General features: G+C 35.9%; 1 protein-coding gene across 1 annotated transcript in view; it reads left to right on the forward strand.

Moving 5' to 3' along the window:
* The window catches only part of tns2a (tensin 2a), a 109,820-nt gene that overhangs the window by 67,447 nt on the left and 26,915 nt on the right, over positions 1-15,458 (forward strand). Inside the window, exons 4-6 of the mRNA XM_056448691.1 lie at positions 10,868-10,906; positions 13,580-13,618; positions 14,615-14,664. Of these exons, the coding sequence (XP_056304666.1) occupies positions 10,868-10,906; positions 13,580-13,618; positions 14,615-14,664 (128 nt within the window). The remainder of the gene's footprint in view (positions 1-10,867; positions 10,907-13,579; positions 13,619-14,614; positions 14,665-15,458) is intronic.

Consider the following 15,458-nt stretch of genomic DNA (forward strand, 5'->3'; position numbering starts at 1 on the left):
TTTCTTTTTTTCTGCTAAACACAAAATAAGACATTTTGAATATGCTTATATTCTCCGTTGATATTGACTAGCCTAGTAGAAAAAATACTTTACAATAGTAAGTCAATAGGGACCAACAACAGGTTGGTTGCCAACATTAAACTCTTCAAAATATGTTTTGCTTCAGCAGAGGAAAGATTCTCATTCCTGTTTGGACAGAACTGTGTGTTGGTAAAGTATGTCAACTGTCATATTAGAGTGATATAAACACAACAAGTCTCTTATCTCGTATTAACATGTTCCGTAGTAACACGTCCCCATTATAAACATGTCCACAGAACAGGATTTGCAAAGAAACTGGGATTAAAAGATCTGTTCTAACCCTCTTTGATAAGCTGCACCTCAAGAATGAGTTTTACAAGTTAAATCGCTATGTAATTCTTAACCGCTGGAATTACCACACATGCACGCAAACTTTGTAACAGCATTTGTGTGTAATTCATCGTTGCAGAAAGGCTTGAATAAACTCCACCACAAATACATCAAATAAACTTACTTGGTATTTTTGACTAATGAGCTGGGTTTCACTGACTGCTGTTTATCTGATGTAATGCATGAGAAGCAGACATGTACGTGGGATCAGTGGGTGGGGTAAACAAGCTCATTTGCATTTAAAGGCAAAGGCTACATAAACAGCTTCACTTTGATTTGAAAAATTACAAAATGGGCATATTCTGGAGAAGCCAAAGACTTATCTTACATCTTGTAAAAGGGGTCAAATAAAAGCCCTTTAAGCCTGTCTCAGTAGTAGTAAAGCCAGAGACCCCTGCATTCTGCTCACACTAATCACAGTAATTACAGTGTTTACGCCTGATCTCCATCCACCATCACTCTCCTCCTACACTTCCTTCAGTTCTCCCACCATCTCTCCATCCTTCCTCCACTTCCACTGCTCTCAGATTCATTATCTCCACCCTGCTTACACCTCCTCTTTCTCTCCAGTTTTATCTTTACATACATCTCCACACACACACACATTTACACACATACAAACACATTTGTACAACTATCTTAATGGGGACTTCCCATTATACTGTACAAACTATATATTCTACCCCCTATACCATAACACTGACAGGAAATCTGCATTTTTAAAATACTTAGTTCTGTGTGGTTTTCCTCATGGGGACCAACATATATGTCCCCACAAAAATAGAATTTACTGATATTGCTATACTTGTGGGGACATTTGGTCCCCACAATGTTAGGAAGACAATGTACATACACACACAGCAATAAGGATCATTTCCTCTGTGCCTGCAAGGAACTCTTAAAAAGCCTCACACCTCTATGAAGAGGAAATGAGTGCAGGGCAGATGAAGCAGCTGCTACTGGGAATATAGAATCAAAGTCAATGGCAGGAGAAATCAGTTCCACTGCTGCCTAATAGATGCTGCGCCTGCATTCGCAAGATGGTTGCACACTATTTTACAGTACTGATTCACATGTACAGTAAATACTATAGTGCAATACATAAATAGCCTGGTACTATTGCTGAGCTTACAGCTGAACTCATATAAACCGATACTTTCTGAGGTAAGTGTTCATTAACATGTAATATAAAAAAAACTATTTCAAATTGATCTTTTGCAACATTATAATTGTTTCTTTAGATATTAGATAAGTAAACTAAAGTAAATGCCTCCTCCATCTTACCACAGACATGCTCAATAATGTTCATGTCTGGTGACTAAGCTGGCCAATCCTCGAGCACCTTGACCTTCTTTGGTCAAGACAAGACTTTTGTCAGGTAGTGTATGTTTCTGTCATATTTGGTTTAAATAATCTAAGAAATATGACACTAAAATATAAATTCACAACATATAAAGGCACCATATAGGCATCAACAGCATCAAGGATATTAATTTTGATCTGCATTTAACCTTTAGTTAGAGGTTTTAGGGTGGCGCAGTGGGTAGCGATGTCACCTCACAGCAAGAGGGTCGCTGGTTCAAGCATCGGCTGGGTCAGCTGGCATTTCTGTGTGGAGTTTGCATGTTCTCCCCGCATTCGCGTGGGTTTCCTCCGGGTGCTCTGGTTTCCCCCACAAGTCCAAAGACATGCGGTATAGGTGAATTGGGTAATCTAAGTTGGCCGAAGTGTATGTTTGTGATTAAGAGTGTATGGGTGTTTCCCAGTGCTGGGTTGCAGCTGGAAGGGCATCCGCTGTGTAAAACATGTGCTGGATAAGTTGCCGGTTCATTCCGCTGTGGCAACCCCGGATTAATAAAGGGACTAAGCTGAAAAGAAATTGAATCAATGAATGAATTAGAGGTTTTAAAGATATCTGTGTGTGAAAATAGTACTATTTTTCACTCAGAGGTTGCTAGATAATTCCAAGTAATAAGTCAAATGTAGAAATAATTTTTTTTAATTGCACTCTGGAGAGGGACAAATGTTTAGTTTTCAAAATTTTGAGGTGGTCTCATATTACAGAATGAGGAAGAAATCTACTATTTTAAAGTATTCAATACAGTGATAAGAGTTTTTCTGTTAGCACTGCATCATAATTGTACTTTATTCTTATAAAAATACCCCGGATGGTTTGAAGAACACAAACTAAACATATATAGGCACAATTGTTTGTGTATTGTGTTCATTTTTCAATTCATCAGATAAGTTTATCCATTTCTAACTTCTTTTACCTCAGCTACTCTCACAGAGATAGCTGATGTCTTTACTTCTGTAATGCAGATGTGGAATTAATGCATGATGGCGCCCTCTAGCATCCAGTATGAATGATACAGATATTGCAAATGTGCTAAGATTATTAATACTTTTATCTAAAGTTACAAGCCTCTTTTGTCTCTAAGTAGATGGATATATGAATTATCGTTATCACAATAAATGCCAAAACAATAAAATTCATATCACTCTAGCTATAGGTTTGCTGTCTGACTGAAAACAATGTCTTACGTCGAACTTTACCTCAGTTTTGGCGCTCAAAACAGATCCCTGTCCTGCCTCTGCACCAAAGCTGGGGTATTACACTTGGCACGTGGACTCGCCTATGGACCCTGAACGTCCCATTACACATGGGAACATGTTCCTGTGGGCCCGCCGAACAACACAGGGGCACAGAACAGGGGCAGCCTGATACTTCAGAGACAGATGGAGCGAGGGAAATAAGACTAATGGAGGAACAGTGGGATGAAAGGCTGCTGCGCAAGTCCTATGTAAGATTTGGCCCTGCAGACGGAATTCAGAGTTTGTTCTGGCTTCAGGCCGTCCAGTTTAAGGGAGGCGGATTGGCATTTTGTTAAATGAGGGATAAACGAAAAGCGGAAAGTGTGGATTGGATAAGGAGAAAGAAAGCCAGAGCTGGAGCGATGGAGGGAGAGAAGGAAGGTTACACGCAGGAAGAAACAAAAGTGTGCTGGCGAGGGCAGGAGGAAAAAGATTAGCGAGAAGTATTTTGGATTCAGGAACACTTAGGGTTTGTGCGCCAACAGCAGTTTACCATGGCGACCGTAGTTTCCACCAAAATAGCATAGTTACTGCACTTATTAGTGGTTTCTTCTCTGGCTGTGAGATCTGAACAAACCCTTAATAATGTTTATTAAACTTTAGCGTGAAGCTCAACTAGTACTGTTTGTGCTGAATACACCAGTGATAACTTGAAAGTTAGTTTGAGAGAGATTTTCTTGGCAGATAGACTGGTATATTTTTTGTTGAAACAGCTGAAAATATCCCATGAACACAATGAAGAAGGAACTTAATTTATTTTTGATTTACTTTTGGTAAATCCAATGTCCTAAAAAAGACAATTTACTTAAAATTGTGAGTTCATATCTCACAATTCCAACCCGATCACACATGGAAATGAGTTGAGTTGAGTTTTATTGTCCTTTTTCAGGAAAAAATGTCTTGGAGTCAAACAGCACATTTGTCTTAGACAACATGTAACATTCACCAATGAGATTTAAACGACCTTCAAGGTAATTTACCATTTAAAATGCTAATAAACACTAGCTATGTTTCCATCTACCTATTTTTATGTGCATAAGTTTTGAAAATGCGCATAAAAAACATATGCGCAAAACTGAGTAGGATAAACTTTTTATTCAAAAAGAAAAGATGCACATAAACTACGACGGAAACACTTTTACCGAACAAATTCCAGGATGCACATTAAAAAGTCATGTGATTTTGTTATAAGAGATCATGTGATGATAAAAATGTGTGAGAATGGACAAATCAGCAGGCTGAGCACACTGTAAAACATGTGAAATGTTGTTTTGGTCATTCTAAAACGCCTTAACTGTTTCAGTATTAGTGTTATTATATTATTAATTACCTCCCGACTCAAGAGCATCTGTGCTCTACGTCTCACGCCTTCAAACGCCACCATACGTTCATTGCATTTGTCTTCTGAGGTGCAAGTAATTTATTAAATAAAGAAAAGATTGACGCAGCTTCTCCTACCACAGCAAATTCTGTTTTTACTTTCAATATTTGGCGCCAGTTAATCAGGAAGTGACGATTTAGTTTTCTTTAACTCGTTGGATGGAAACGTTGCTTCATGTGCATGTCTTTTATGCGATATTTCTGTTTTGCGCATAAATTTAATCGCATCTTTGGATGGAAACATAGCTACTTCTTGTAGGAAGGAGCTCTGTATCGCTTCCCCAATGACAGTACTTCATACATTGGAAATAAAACATCATTTGGATCATTTGCTATTACTTGTGTATCCCTAAAAACCAACAACTCATATGTTGACTGAGGTGATGTATACGTTCTTACACCAATCATAGCAATTTTGACAAGACAGACAAGTTGTGTTTTTAATTGAACTGAAAGTCTTCCATACCAAGCCTGCAATCTGCAAATGCCAAGCCTGCAATTTTATGTATCATCAGTAAATTGGATAAATTATAAGCTTTTATATGATGTCGTTTGTATGAAAATGTATGATTTTTATAAGGAGGCGTGCCCTCAAACCACACCCCTCATTGTAGGATGGGTAAATTGTACTAAAATGTACAAATAAGATCATACAATTTAATACAAATTATTCAATAAATTAAAAACTTATGAATTGCCATGAGACTATTCTGTTATAAACTCACAGTTCTGATTTTTTCTCAGAATTTTGAGTAGTATACATTTTGTAAGTTGTACACTACCTGACAAAAGTCTTGTCGTTTATCCCAGTTATAGGATCAACAAATAATATCTTGACTTCTAGTTGATCATCTGAAAAAATGGTAGTTTTTTCTAATGAATCATCTGTTGAACTGCATCTCAACCATCACAAACACTGCAGAAGACCCAAGATTCTAACAAAAATCAGTCAAGTTTGGTGAAGGAAAAATCGTGGTTTTGGGTCACATTCAGTATGGGGGTATGGGACAGATCTCCAGAGTGGATGGCAACATCAACAGCCTGAGGTATGTATCAAGACATTTGTGCTGCCCATTACATTACAAACCGCAGGAGAGGGCAAATTCTTCAGCAGGATAGCGCTCCTTCTCATATTTAAGCCTCCACATCAAAGTTCCGGAAAGCAAAGAAGGTCAAGGTGCTCGAGGATTGGCCAGCCAGTCACCAGACATGAACATTATTGAGCATGTCTGGGGTAAGATGAAGGGGGAGCCATTGAAGACCTTTGCCACTCCAGATGACTTTATGAATAAGTTATTTGAGTCATTGCAGAGATGTATGGATGCAGTCCTCCAAGCTCATGGGAGTCACACATAATTTTAATTCTTTTTCCACTGCACCATGACTTTATATTCTATACTGTACATTAATTCTGTTTAGTGACAAGACTTTTGTCTAAGCAAAGTCAGACCTTTCTGTCCTAATTAAATAATTAAAAATCAAGAAATGATCGTATTTTATTTTAGTAAAAAAAAAGCATAATCTTGAGGCCTTTGCCTTTCATATAAGCCACTTCTGATACCAAATGATGAACTAGAAGTCGTTATTATTTGTTGTTCCTAAAACTTGGATAGGGGACAAGACTTTTGTCAGGTAGTGTATGTTTATATCTCATAATTCTGACTTTATAACAATCAAGTTCATTTTTTTCATGCAGTTCTGGTAAAGGTTGTAAGGAGAAATTAGAAAAAAGTCAGAATTGCGAGCTAAAATGTTGAATTTACCATTTATATATTTTTTATTCAAGCTTCCATAATTTAGTACATTGGATGCATGATTTGGATGGTTTATAATCATTTAAGTTTTCAATTTCAGAGAAATGCTGCTATTTTGAACTTTGTATTTCATAAAATTCCTGAGCTTTAAATCATCACATTCTTTTTTTTTGTCATGGAATTTTTATTCTTGCAAATAGCATTTTACAACAACCCACACACCATATACAAATCATCACATTCTAATGATTTCAGCAGGATCATTTGACACTGAAGACTGGAATAAAGATGCAGCTTTGCATAGGAATAAACAGTATTTATTTATTTTTTAAATAATATTTCACAATATTGCTATTTTACTCCATTTTTAATCAGTTAAATGCAGCCTTGGTGAATATGAGATCTTACTGAACTCTGAAAGTTTTGATTAGCTGTGTATTTTTAGTGAGACCTGCAGTTACTATAGTACACTAAAATAACAAATGAGTGAATGAGCAGTGCTTGAAAACATGAACAGGATGAGGAAATGTTAATGGAATGATTGACACGCAGAGGGAAAAAAAGGGAAATGATAAATGTAAGCTGGGGGAAAATTACAAGAGGAAGCAGGAAAACGTTTCCAGGGAATTAAAAGGAAAAATGAAAGCTAGAGAGAGGGGCATTGAAGAAGAAACATCTGCTCATATAGTGTGAGGGTCAGTAATTGGCTCTCAGCAGCTGATGTCTTTAACACAGACGCAGTGATATCTTTTACACCTGGTAAAAATAGTTACACTGTGTTCCACTTAACACTCATCCTCCCTTACAGCATTACAAGCAGGTTGGGAGAGAGATTTCTTGTCTTTGTATACTATGGGGAAGATGTCTTTTTTTACGGGAGTGAAATATTATACTTGAAGTTTGTCTGCACTGTGTCTTGAGACATAATTGTTCACTTGCTTCAAATGTGACAGCTGCTTTTTATGCCAAGAAATAGTAAACTTGATATCATAATGGGATCCCACCTAGCAACACACAAAGAAAACAAAGGCTATTGTAAAAATAGTGGACTATTTGCTGCATATTTCACTAGATAAATACTGCATTAATGGCAGATTTATTACATTTTCTACACTGAAAAAAATGTTGTCTGCACAATTGTTACAAACAATTGAATTTCAACAAACAAATTAAATATTGTAACGTTTAACTTAATTTGTTTGTTTAAATTTAGCCCAAACAAATTTTTTACAACCACCTAACTTAAAAAAATTTAGTAAATCCAAGGAATCGTCTTAAAAAAAATTTTTTCAGCGTACTTATCAAAGAATCCTGAAAATGTTGTACATTTCTACAAAAATATGATAACAACAGCAGCTTTAATATTTTTCTTGACCTCAACTACAGTGTTTCAAATTACATTTTTCATTGAATTGTCATGACATATTAATGACGCTGTTGTAAAATTATTTTAAAGAGTGTTGACTCTTTTACAGAGAACATTGAATGAAAAAAGTTTGTTTAGCTAAAAAGTGATTAGATAAATATTCATGTTAAATATTCAATTATAATAGACTCATGACAATCATGTTTATTACAGATTTATGACAAGTCATGTTGTCTTCGTAAAGTCAAGTTGTCATGACAAAGACATTTGTATTCGTTCACATACAGATCTTCACAACAAAGGCAACTAGTTCTTGGCATTCAAATGACCTAACTGAGCCAATGACAGCTTTCATAAGCATGCATAAAATATACTTCATTCATTACCTGTGTCTTATGAATACCCCCTCCAAGTAAAGTGGTAATGAAATGTTTAATTATTATTAAAAAATACCAAGAAATATAAAGATATAAATTTTTTCATCAACATCACACTCAGAATTGGGTGTAACGTGTTCCACGGTAACGTGTTACGGTTTTTGGGAAACGCAGTAATGTAACAAATAAATTTTAAATGTGTGTAATTTGTCTTCAGTTACTAAAGTAAGTGTAATATAGATTTTAGAAAACAATATTTGCTTTTATTAAAATCACGTGTTCTGCTGCTACGTCAGTTAATGAGCATTATTCGCTTTTTTAAATTGCTAGAGAACGCAAGCTGGAATAGTTGCTGATGAGAGTGGCTGCTTCTTCAAGTGCAAATGCAAACATTCATTTCATTGAGGGTAAGAACAAAAGTATTACTGTCAAAAGTATTACTATAACTTTCAACTACTTTTAACTCGACCAGCAAGTTGTTCAAGCCCTTGAACTGAAAGCATTCCACGACAATACTCATCACCAAGGAGGACACTGGCGCCCCCAAAAAAAACACAGCGGCCCAACTCAACATAAACGGGCTAAATTTAATTTCTGTGCAGGATCGGGTGTGAAGGTTACTTCTGAAAATCTGAAGAGAAGCATAGCTGCTTATGGGGCCTTAGTGTGTCCTGAGTGTGCTTTAGCGCACTCATAGGCGGAGGGTGAACAAACTTCAGGGTAAGGCTAATACTGTATATGCGCTGCCCTTTAATGCATATAAGATTTGCGACCGACCAAGAAGAGGTTTTAACAAAAGCACCACCTATCAACAAACGTCTATTATATTCAACACACACATTAAATTATTTTATTAAACTCACCCACTGATAGCGGTCAAAAGTTTGGGGTCAGTTTATTTATTATTTTACTTTTATTTAAAAATCAAATTAAAATGATTCTGTTCATCAAGACGGCATTTATTAAATATTAAAAAATTGTTAAATACTTATTTATTAAATATTTATTACTTACTTTATGTAGTTTTATTACTCCTTGTTGCTTTTATTACTATTACCAATAATAATCATAATAATAATTAATATTAGAGAGGACACAGCCCTCACTATTTTTCCGCCCTAGGCGGCCACCTCTGGACGCGCTGGCCCTGAGAATACGAAATCATTCTGTTTTTCTCGAGGCCAATCGAAAACCGAACTTGTCATTCAGCAATAAATATTTGACCTTTAAAATATGAAACTCGGATTGCCAAAACAAGGCAATTACTACACAAAAAAAAAACATTACTACTAGACTACAATGAAACTACCAATTTCATTTAAAGCTGAAAACAAGTAAAACCAATGTAATATATTATAACTCGAAATACTCATTTGTCGTTTTATTACTTATGTCCTTGACCAGCAAATCAGAATAGTCCGCTGGCCAGCACTTTTGGTTTGGTTTTCAGAGCTGCTGCGAACGCCAGTAATAAACAGCGCTCATCAGTGCAACGTGCGGGGTTGGACAGTTCCATTTTTGTGCGGAGGGGGGCTTTAAATTTGATTGACAAACTTACAATAGCTAAAGTGTTGTGTACATTTCATGTATTCAACATTTGAGCGTTTACTGTGTCTCCACAACCGCAGACATAGTATGTGTTTTTCCTACTGTGAATGTCAATAGTCACAGGTATCCAGTTTTCTTCAAAATGTCTTCCTTTGCGTTCAAAAAAAGAAAAAAAAGAAAAGAAAAAAAGACAAACAGGTTTGGAACAAGTAAAAGATTAAGTAATTGATGAGAGAATTTTCATTTAGGGCAAATTATCTCTAACTCTTTTGATTATTTCAAACACAAGTTTATGTTGTGTTAAACCCATTGTAATGTTTTTCATTGAATATTAAATTACTAAAGAAGCTGCAGTTTACTTAGTATTTTTTATATGTTAAAATAAAAGTAACTTCAAAGTAAAGTAATTAGTAATCTGATTACTTTTTACACCAAGTAATTAGTAATGTAATCAGATTACAATTTTCCAGTAATTACCCATCACTGCACTCGTATAATGCTATCATATTGCTACTGTACATTAGCACAAAGACGATCTCAAACGCAACAGACATACTAAAAGCCGCAAACCTCCTGTTTTGGTTTTGTGAAAATGCATACCCATCATGCTTATATTTGGAGAAACAAACAGCAAAACAAACGCCCCAAAAGTTCTTCCATCCTCCAGTGCCTCATAAGTTAAGCTTCATTGTCTTGTCGAACAAAAACATACAATCTATTAATAACTCTCACTCCCAAGAACACCCCCCCCCCCAACACACACACACACACACACACACACACACACACACACACACACTGCTTCACAGTGACTTCTTTCTGCCTCAGCCCTTTTCCTGTGGCCAAACAAACAGGGCAGGACCGGGCAGTGGATCGGATGTGTGGGAAGGGGGAACGATTCATGTTATGTAAGCGTGAATGTCACCACACACACACACACACACACACACACACACACACACACACACACACAGGGAATTTACTGCCTAGTAATGACGTGTCCTCCCCCTTTACCCAGTACACCAGTAGACATGTAAACATGGTCTGTTTGGAAGTGTGAGGTTTGTCCGTCATGCACAAAGCTGTACCGCAATTGATGTTGTTGTGTGCTTTTATTTTGTACGAGATCATCCGAGAGGAATGCGCATGCTAACGTATTTGGTTCCTGCCCTTCACCGACAATCCCTCGCATCTACTGTAACTTCTCCTCCAGTCCCAGTGTTATCAGTAGATAGCTTGCTTATCTGTTGCTCTGGGGAAGCATTTCCTTCTCCCCATCCCAACAGATCCCTCTTCACCACTCCCTTCCCTTCGTCCCGGGATGGAAAGGTTCGGAGCGGGGAAAGGCGACAGGGTTGTGAGCGAGTGCATCTGTGTTGGATGTTGAAGGCGATGCTGAATTTGGGTTTAAATCATGCTCCTTTGCTTTGTTTCAGATCAACACGGCCTGCATCCCAGCGCAGCCCTCCGAGCTGGTAAGAAGTGTTTTAATATTATTTATTATTATTAATTATGATTAGTATCATTATTCATTATCTTTGTTATGTCTTCATTCATTCATTTACTCATTGGGTTATTCACTTTTTCAGTTTTTCTGTTATTCATTCACGTATTGCTACAGCTGAAAATAAATGGCTCTTCTGGTATGCAAAGAAAGTAAAATCCATTTAAATTTTGAGGGTTTTTTTTATGATTTTTTACTTTTATTTTAAAGTCTCAATATTTTCTGGATTATTTTGCTCACTATGTAGTTGAGACCAAATAAAGTAGAAACAATAATATTATGGAATTTTATTACTATTTAAAGTAAGTGCTATATTGCTAAATTTGATTTATTCCTGTGTTGTCAAAGCTGAATTTCCAGCATCCTTACTCTAGTCTTCAATTTATATGTGATCCTACAGAAATCATTCTAATATGCAGGAAACATTTCTTATATATTATTACTGTAATTAATGTTGAGCCAATTCATATACTTTTGGAAGCTGTTATTTGTTTCATGTATATTGGATGAAAAGAGTTTCAAAAGAAGTGGATTTATTTAAATATAATCTTTTATAACATGATACATGTCTTAACTGCCACATTAGATCCATTTATTGTATCATTTAGAAGAATAAAATAATTTAAGTCTAATTATAAAATTGTTGAAAGAGTGAGTGTATTATCAGAATCAGAATCAGAAAGAGCTTTATTGCCAGGTATGTTCACACATACAAGGAATTTGTTTTCGTGACAGAGCTTCTACAGTGCAACAGAATTACAGAGACAGGACAAAAAACAGATAATAAATATATTTAAAAAATAGAAGTAAGTAGTGAATGCAAATATACAGATTGACAAGTGTATGTACGTGTTTATTACTATATACAACGTTATATGTGCAGCTGTTATGTGCTAATTGGCATGTAAGTGTGTGGTTAAATAAGTGTATATGGTATAAAAGTGTATAGCAAGTAGTGATGTTGGTTACACAATTATTATCATTATAGATAATTATAGGACTTTTAGTGCCACCAGTCCATTTGAGACATAATTTTTTGTCATAATAAGATGGCCAAAATTATGGATGTTTGATTTTGAGTATTTACTGATACCGAAACCTGATCCGATATTTCTATAATACACAAAAAAAGAATAAAGAAGAGGAAAGAAACATATACAAGATGTTCCTTTTTTTATTATTCACCTTATTTTAACATTCAACAACTCTGTTAACAAACAGAGCACTTCTGTGAGGTAGCTTGAACAATCAAGTAATAAATAACATCAATTCTTCACCTCTTGCATTCCCAAGTTTTCATATCTCACAGTTTGCTATGGCAATGTTGTAGTCATCCTTTGCTTTATAAAATCCTTTGCTTTATAACTTTATAATACCGCCAGACTGCAAATGTTGATAGATCAGATACGGCAGTGGCCTGAAGTTAACGAGAATTATTTATATTATTTATTAAATTTCCCATTAATTCTATTTTTTTAACATCTACCCCTACCCCAACCCGTCACAGTACTGTAAAAATATTAATTATTCTTATACATTGTCACAAAAATTATGCTATATTGCTGTGTTTCCACATAGATATATCAGGCCGGATTTCCGATCTCGTGATCGGATCTCTACATCCCGAGCCAAAATGCTGTTATGTTCTAAACCGGTGATGTCCAAACTAGGGCCGCTGGCCAAAATTGGCCCATGGTAACTTTTGATTCGGCCTGCTGCGAAGAGAGAAGAGAGGAAAAATGATAGGGTTGTTTCGAGAATGTCAATTCGAATTTAACGCAACCCTTTGTTTTATTGGTAAAAGCTAACTGAAATTAAAGGTTTCAAATAAATTATTTTTGGTTATTTTTTTATTGACTTTGTTTAAATGTACATACTGTTACCCAACAATGCAGAGACAGTGGTGAGCGAGTCAAGGCAAAAGCAGATTCTGCTTGACTAGTGTATTCAGCATTGAACTCCACTGTGTTATAAATGTGATTATTTATGTTTTTATGGCATTAAGTTATCCTTAAAAAGTTCTACTGCATCAGTTAACATGATTCAAAGTAATGTTTTCTATTTATTTTAAAATATTAGGAAAGAAATTAGGAAATTACCAAGGGCAACTTAAATGTAAAATAGTTTGGTATATTTACCTTCGGCCCACGGCTCATAATGATATTTAGTTTTTGTCCCTTCATACGAAAAAGTTTGAGAACCCCTGTCCTACAACCAGAAATGTGCACACATCTAGAATCTCAAAGTCAGGTGCTCGATCAAAAACAAACACAGTAGCAAAGATCAGTTAGGAATCTGATGAAGACCATGTAGGTCGAAACGTTGTTACATTAACATTTTTTGAGATCTAAAGTGGCAGTGTGCTGATTTTCTTTTGATCTTTCACCCCTGTCCTAAACACAGAGTTTTATTCTGTACACTTCATGAGATAATTCTTTACATATTATAGTTTCATCAAATTCAAACATATATAAATTGTTATATAATTATAAAGCAGTTTGTATAAAAAGGGGTGTCTTGATTGTTTGTACTATATAACAGAGGATGATATGTGCAGGATGATGTTTTCTGATAGTAAAATAGGGCACATTTTTGTGTTGTTACTCTATTTATGACCTTATATCTGTCCCCTCATCTATTTCAGCGAAGGGGAACGTCCTCCTCTAGACACATTCAGCATCTGGTAAGAACTTTTTTTCCTCTCCTTCATTATCTCTCCCATTAAATGACACAAGACACTTCCTGTAGTTTAGAAATTCCCACACTTCCCACCCTTTGACCTTAAAGTACATACATATAAATAATTAATTTTCATATATGAAGAATTCAAATGCAAAACTCCCTACACTGAAATAAAAGACTTTTGCTGTTTATTTACTTATTTATTTTTATTTATTTATTTTTAATAATAAAAAATTGTTTAACCTAATTAAAGGGTAGGGGGGGGGGTAATTGTTTATGTTCAATCCACTTACATGTGTAAAAAACGATTAGGTTAACCTAATTTTTGTTGGGTAGACATGAAGGAACTATGTGGAACTGAGCATTTTTTACAGTGTAAGTGCCATCTGAAATTATCTTCAAAAATGAGCATTATTTTTCATATTCAGCTGTCTCACCTTAAACGCAATATAAAGAACCAACTCTTTAAAATGCGTTAACTGAATGTAAACTTTTTTGTGTTTGAGGAATATTTTAGATGCCACTTAGAGGCTTTTGGATCTGAACTCTTCACATTTAGCTTTAATTAATGTTGAACAGCACAATTCCCAATTTGGAAAACAGCTTGAGATAATATTTTATGATATTCGATTTTTATTTCGTTTGAGTCTTCAGCTGTGACATCAGACGTCATTGAGACACTATTTTGTTGTCCAAGAGATGGATTTAAACCTTTAGTGACCCTTTCTCCGGTTCTGACTCAAATGCAGAGTTTAATCAGAACTGTTATACTCTATTGTCTCCACAATGACTCTGTTCTTCATTTTGCTATTGGGCTTCAGACAATGCTTCAGTTCTTACAGTGGCATTTGTCTGTTTACACATCACACACATGCATCCCCTTAACAACAGAACTGGAATTAAAAGTAAAATCAATAAGCACACAAACAGAGTCCTCTAGACAAAAGTTTACTGTGTCTAAACACAATGTTATAATCTTACTTTGTCGTTTTTCCAGGGCTCAACCAAGTCTCTGACCTACACCAAACAGAGGAACACTCTCCCGAGGTACGTTTGGCGGAGAAGAACGAAAGCTTTTAAAGCATCAAATCTCAAAGCATGAAGATCAGCGATCGCTGCAGGAGCGGTTGAGCATGCTCGAGCTCTGAGACTTTATTTCCTCTGCTAATCTCTACTTACCTCAGATGAGTTAGCTCATCTCAGCAGGGCTTTATTCCCTTCGGATTTGATGTGAAAAGTCAAAAATCCCTTTTGGCCTCGGTGTGGTGAAAAGCAGAGAGATAATATGTGTCAGGGAGCATGGTTAGTTCAGCTCAGCTGTGTCCAGTCAAACACAAGTCCCAGAACAAACTGCAGTCATCCAATATTATAACATTGACTGGACTACACATTCTTCTTTAGCAGTTTTGACTTGGAAAGTTTTCTTTTTTTGACTGTGTTCACACAACAATGAATTGGTGTGGATCAAACAGACCGATTTCTGTGTTTTAAAATATATCGTAACCATCTTAATCTTTAATAAAATCATGGTTGTAATTTTGTTGTAAGTTTTAACACTGGAAGCACCAGAATTCTATAACTACTAGAATGGCCATAGTGGTAATTCTGACCATTTATATAAGACTGTAAAGTTGGTGCGGCTGCTCAATGGTTAGCACTGTCACCTCACATCAAGAAGGTCGCTAGTTTGAGTCCTAGCTGGGCCAGTTGGCGTTTCTGTGTGGAGTTTGCATGTTCTCCCGTGTTTGCGTGGCTTTCCTCCGGGTGCTCCAGTTTCCCCAGTTTCTCAGTTCCAGTTTCCCCAAAAGTCCAAAGACATGCGCTATAGGTGGCCTATATGC

This window comes from Danio aesculapii, chromosome 23 (assembly GCF_903798145.1).
Source record: "Danio aesculapii chromosome 23, fDanAes4.1, whole genome shotgun sequence".
NCBI classification, from domain to species: Eukaryota; Metazoa; Chordata; class Actinopteri; order Cypriniformes; family Danionidae; genus Danio; species Danio aesculapii.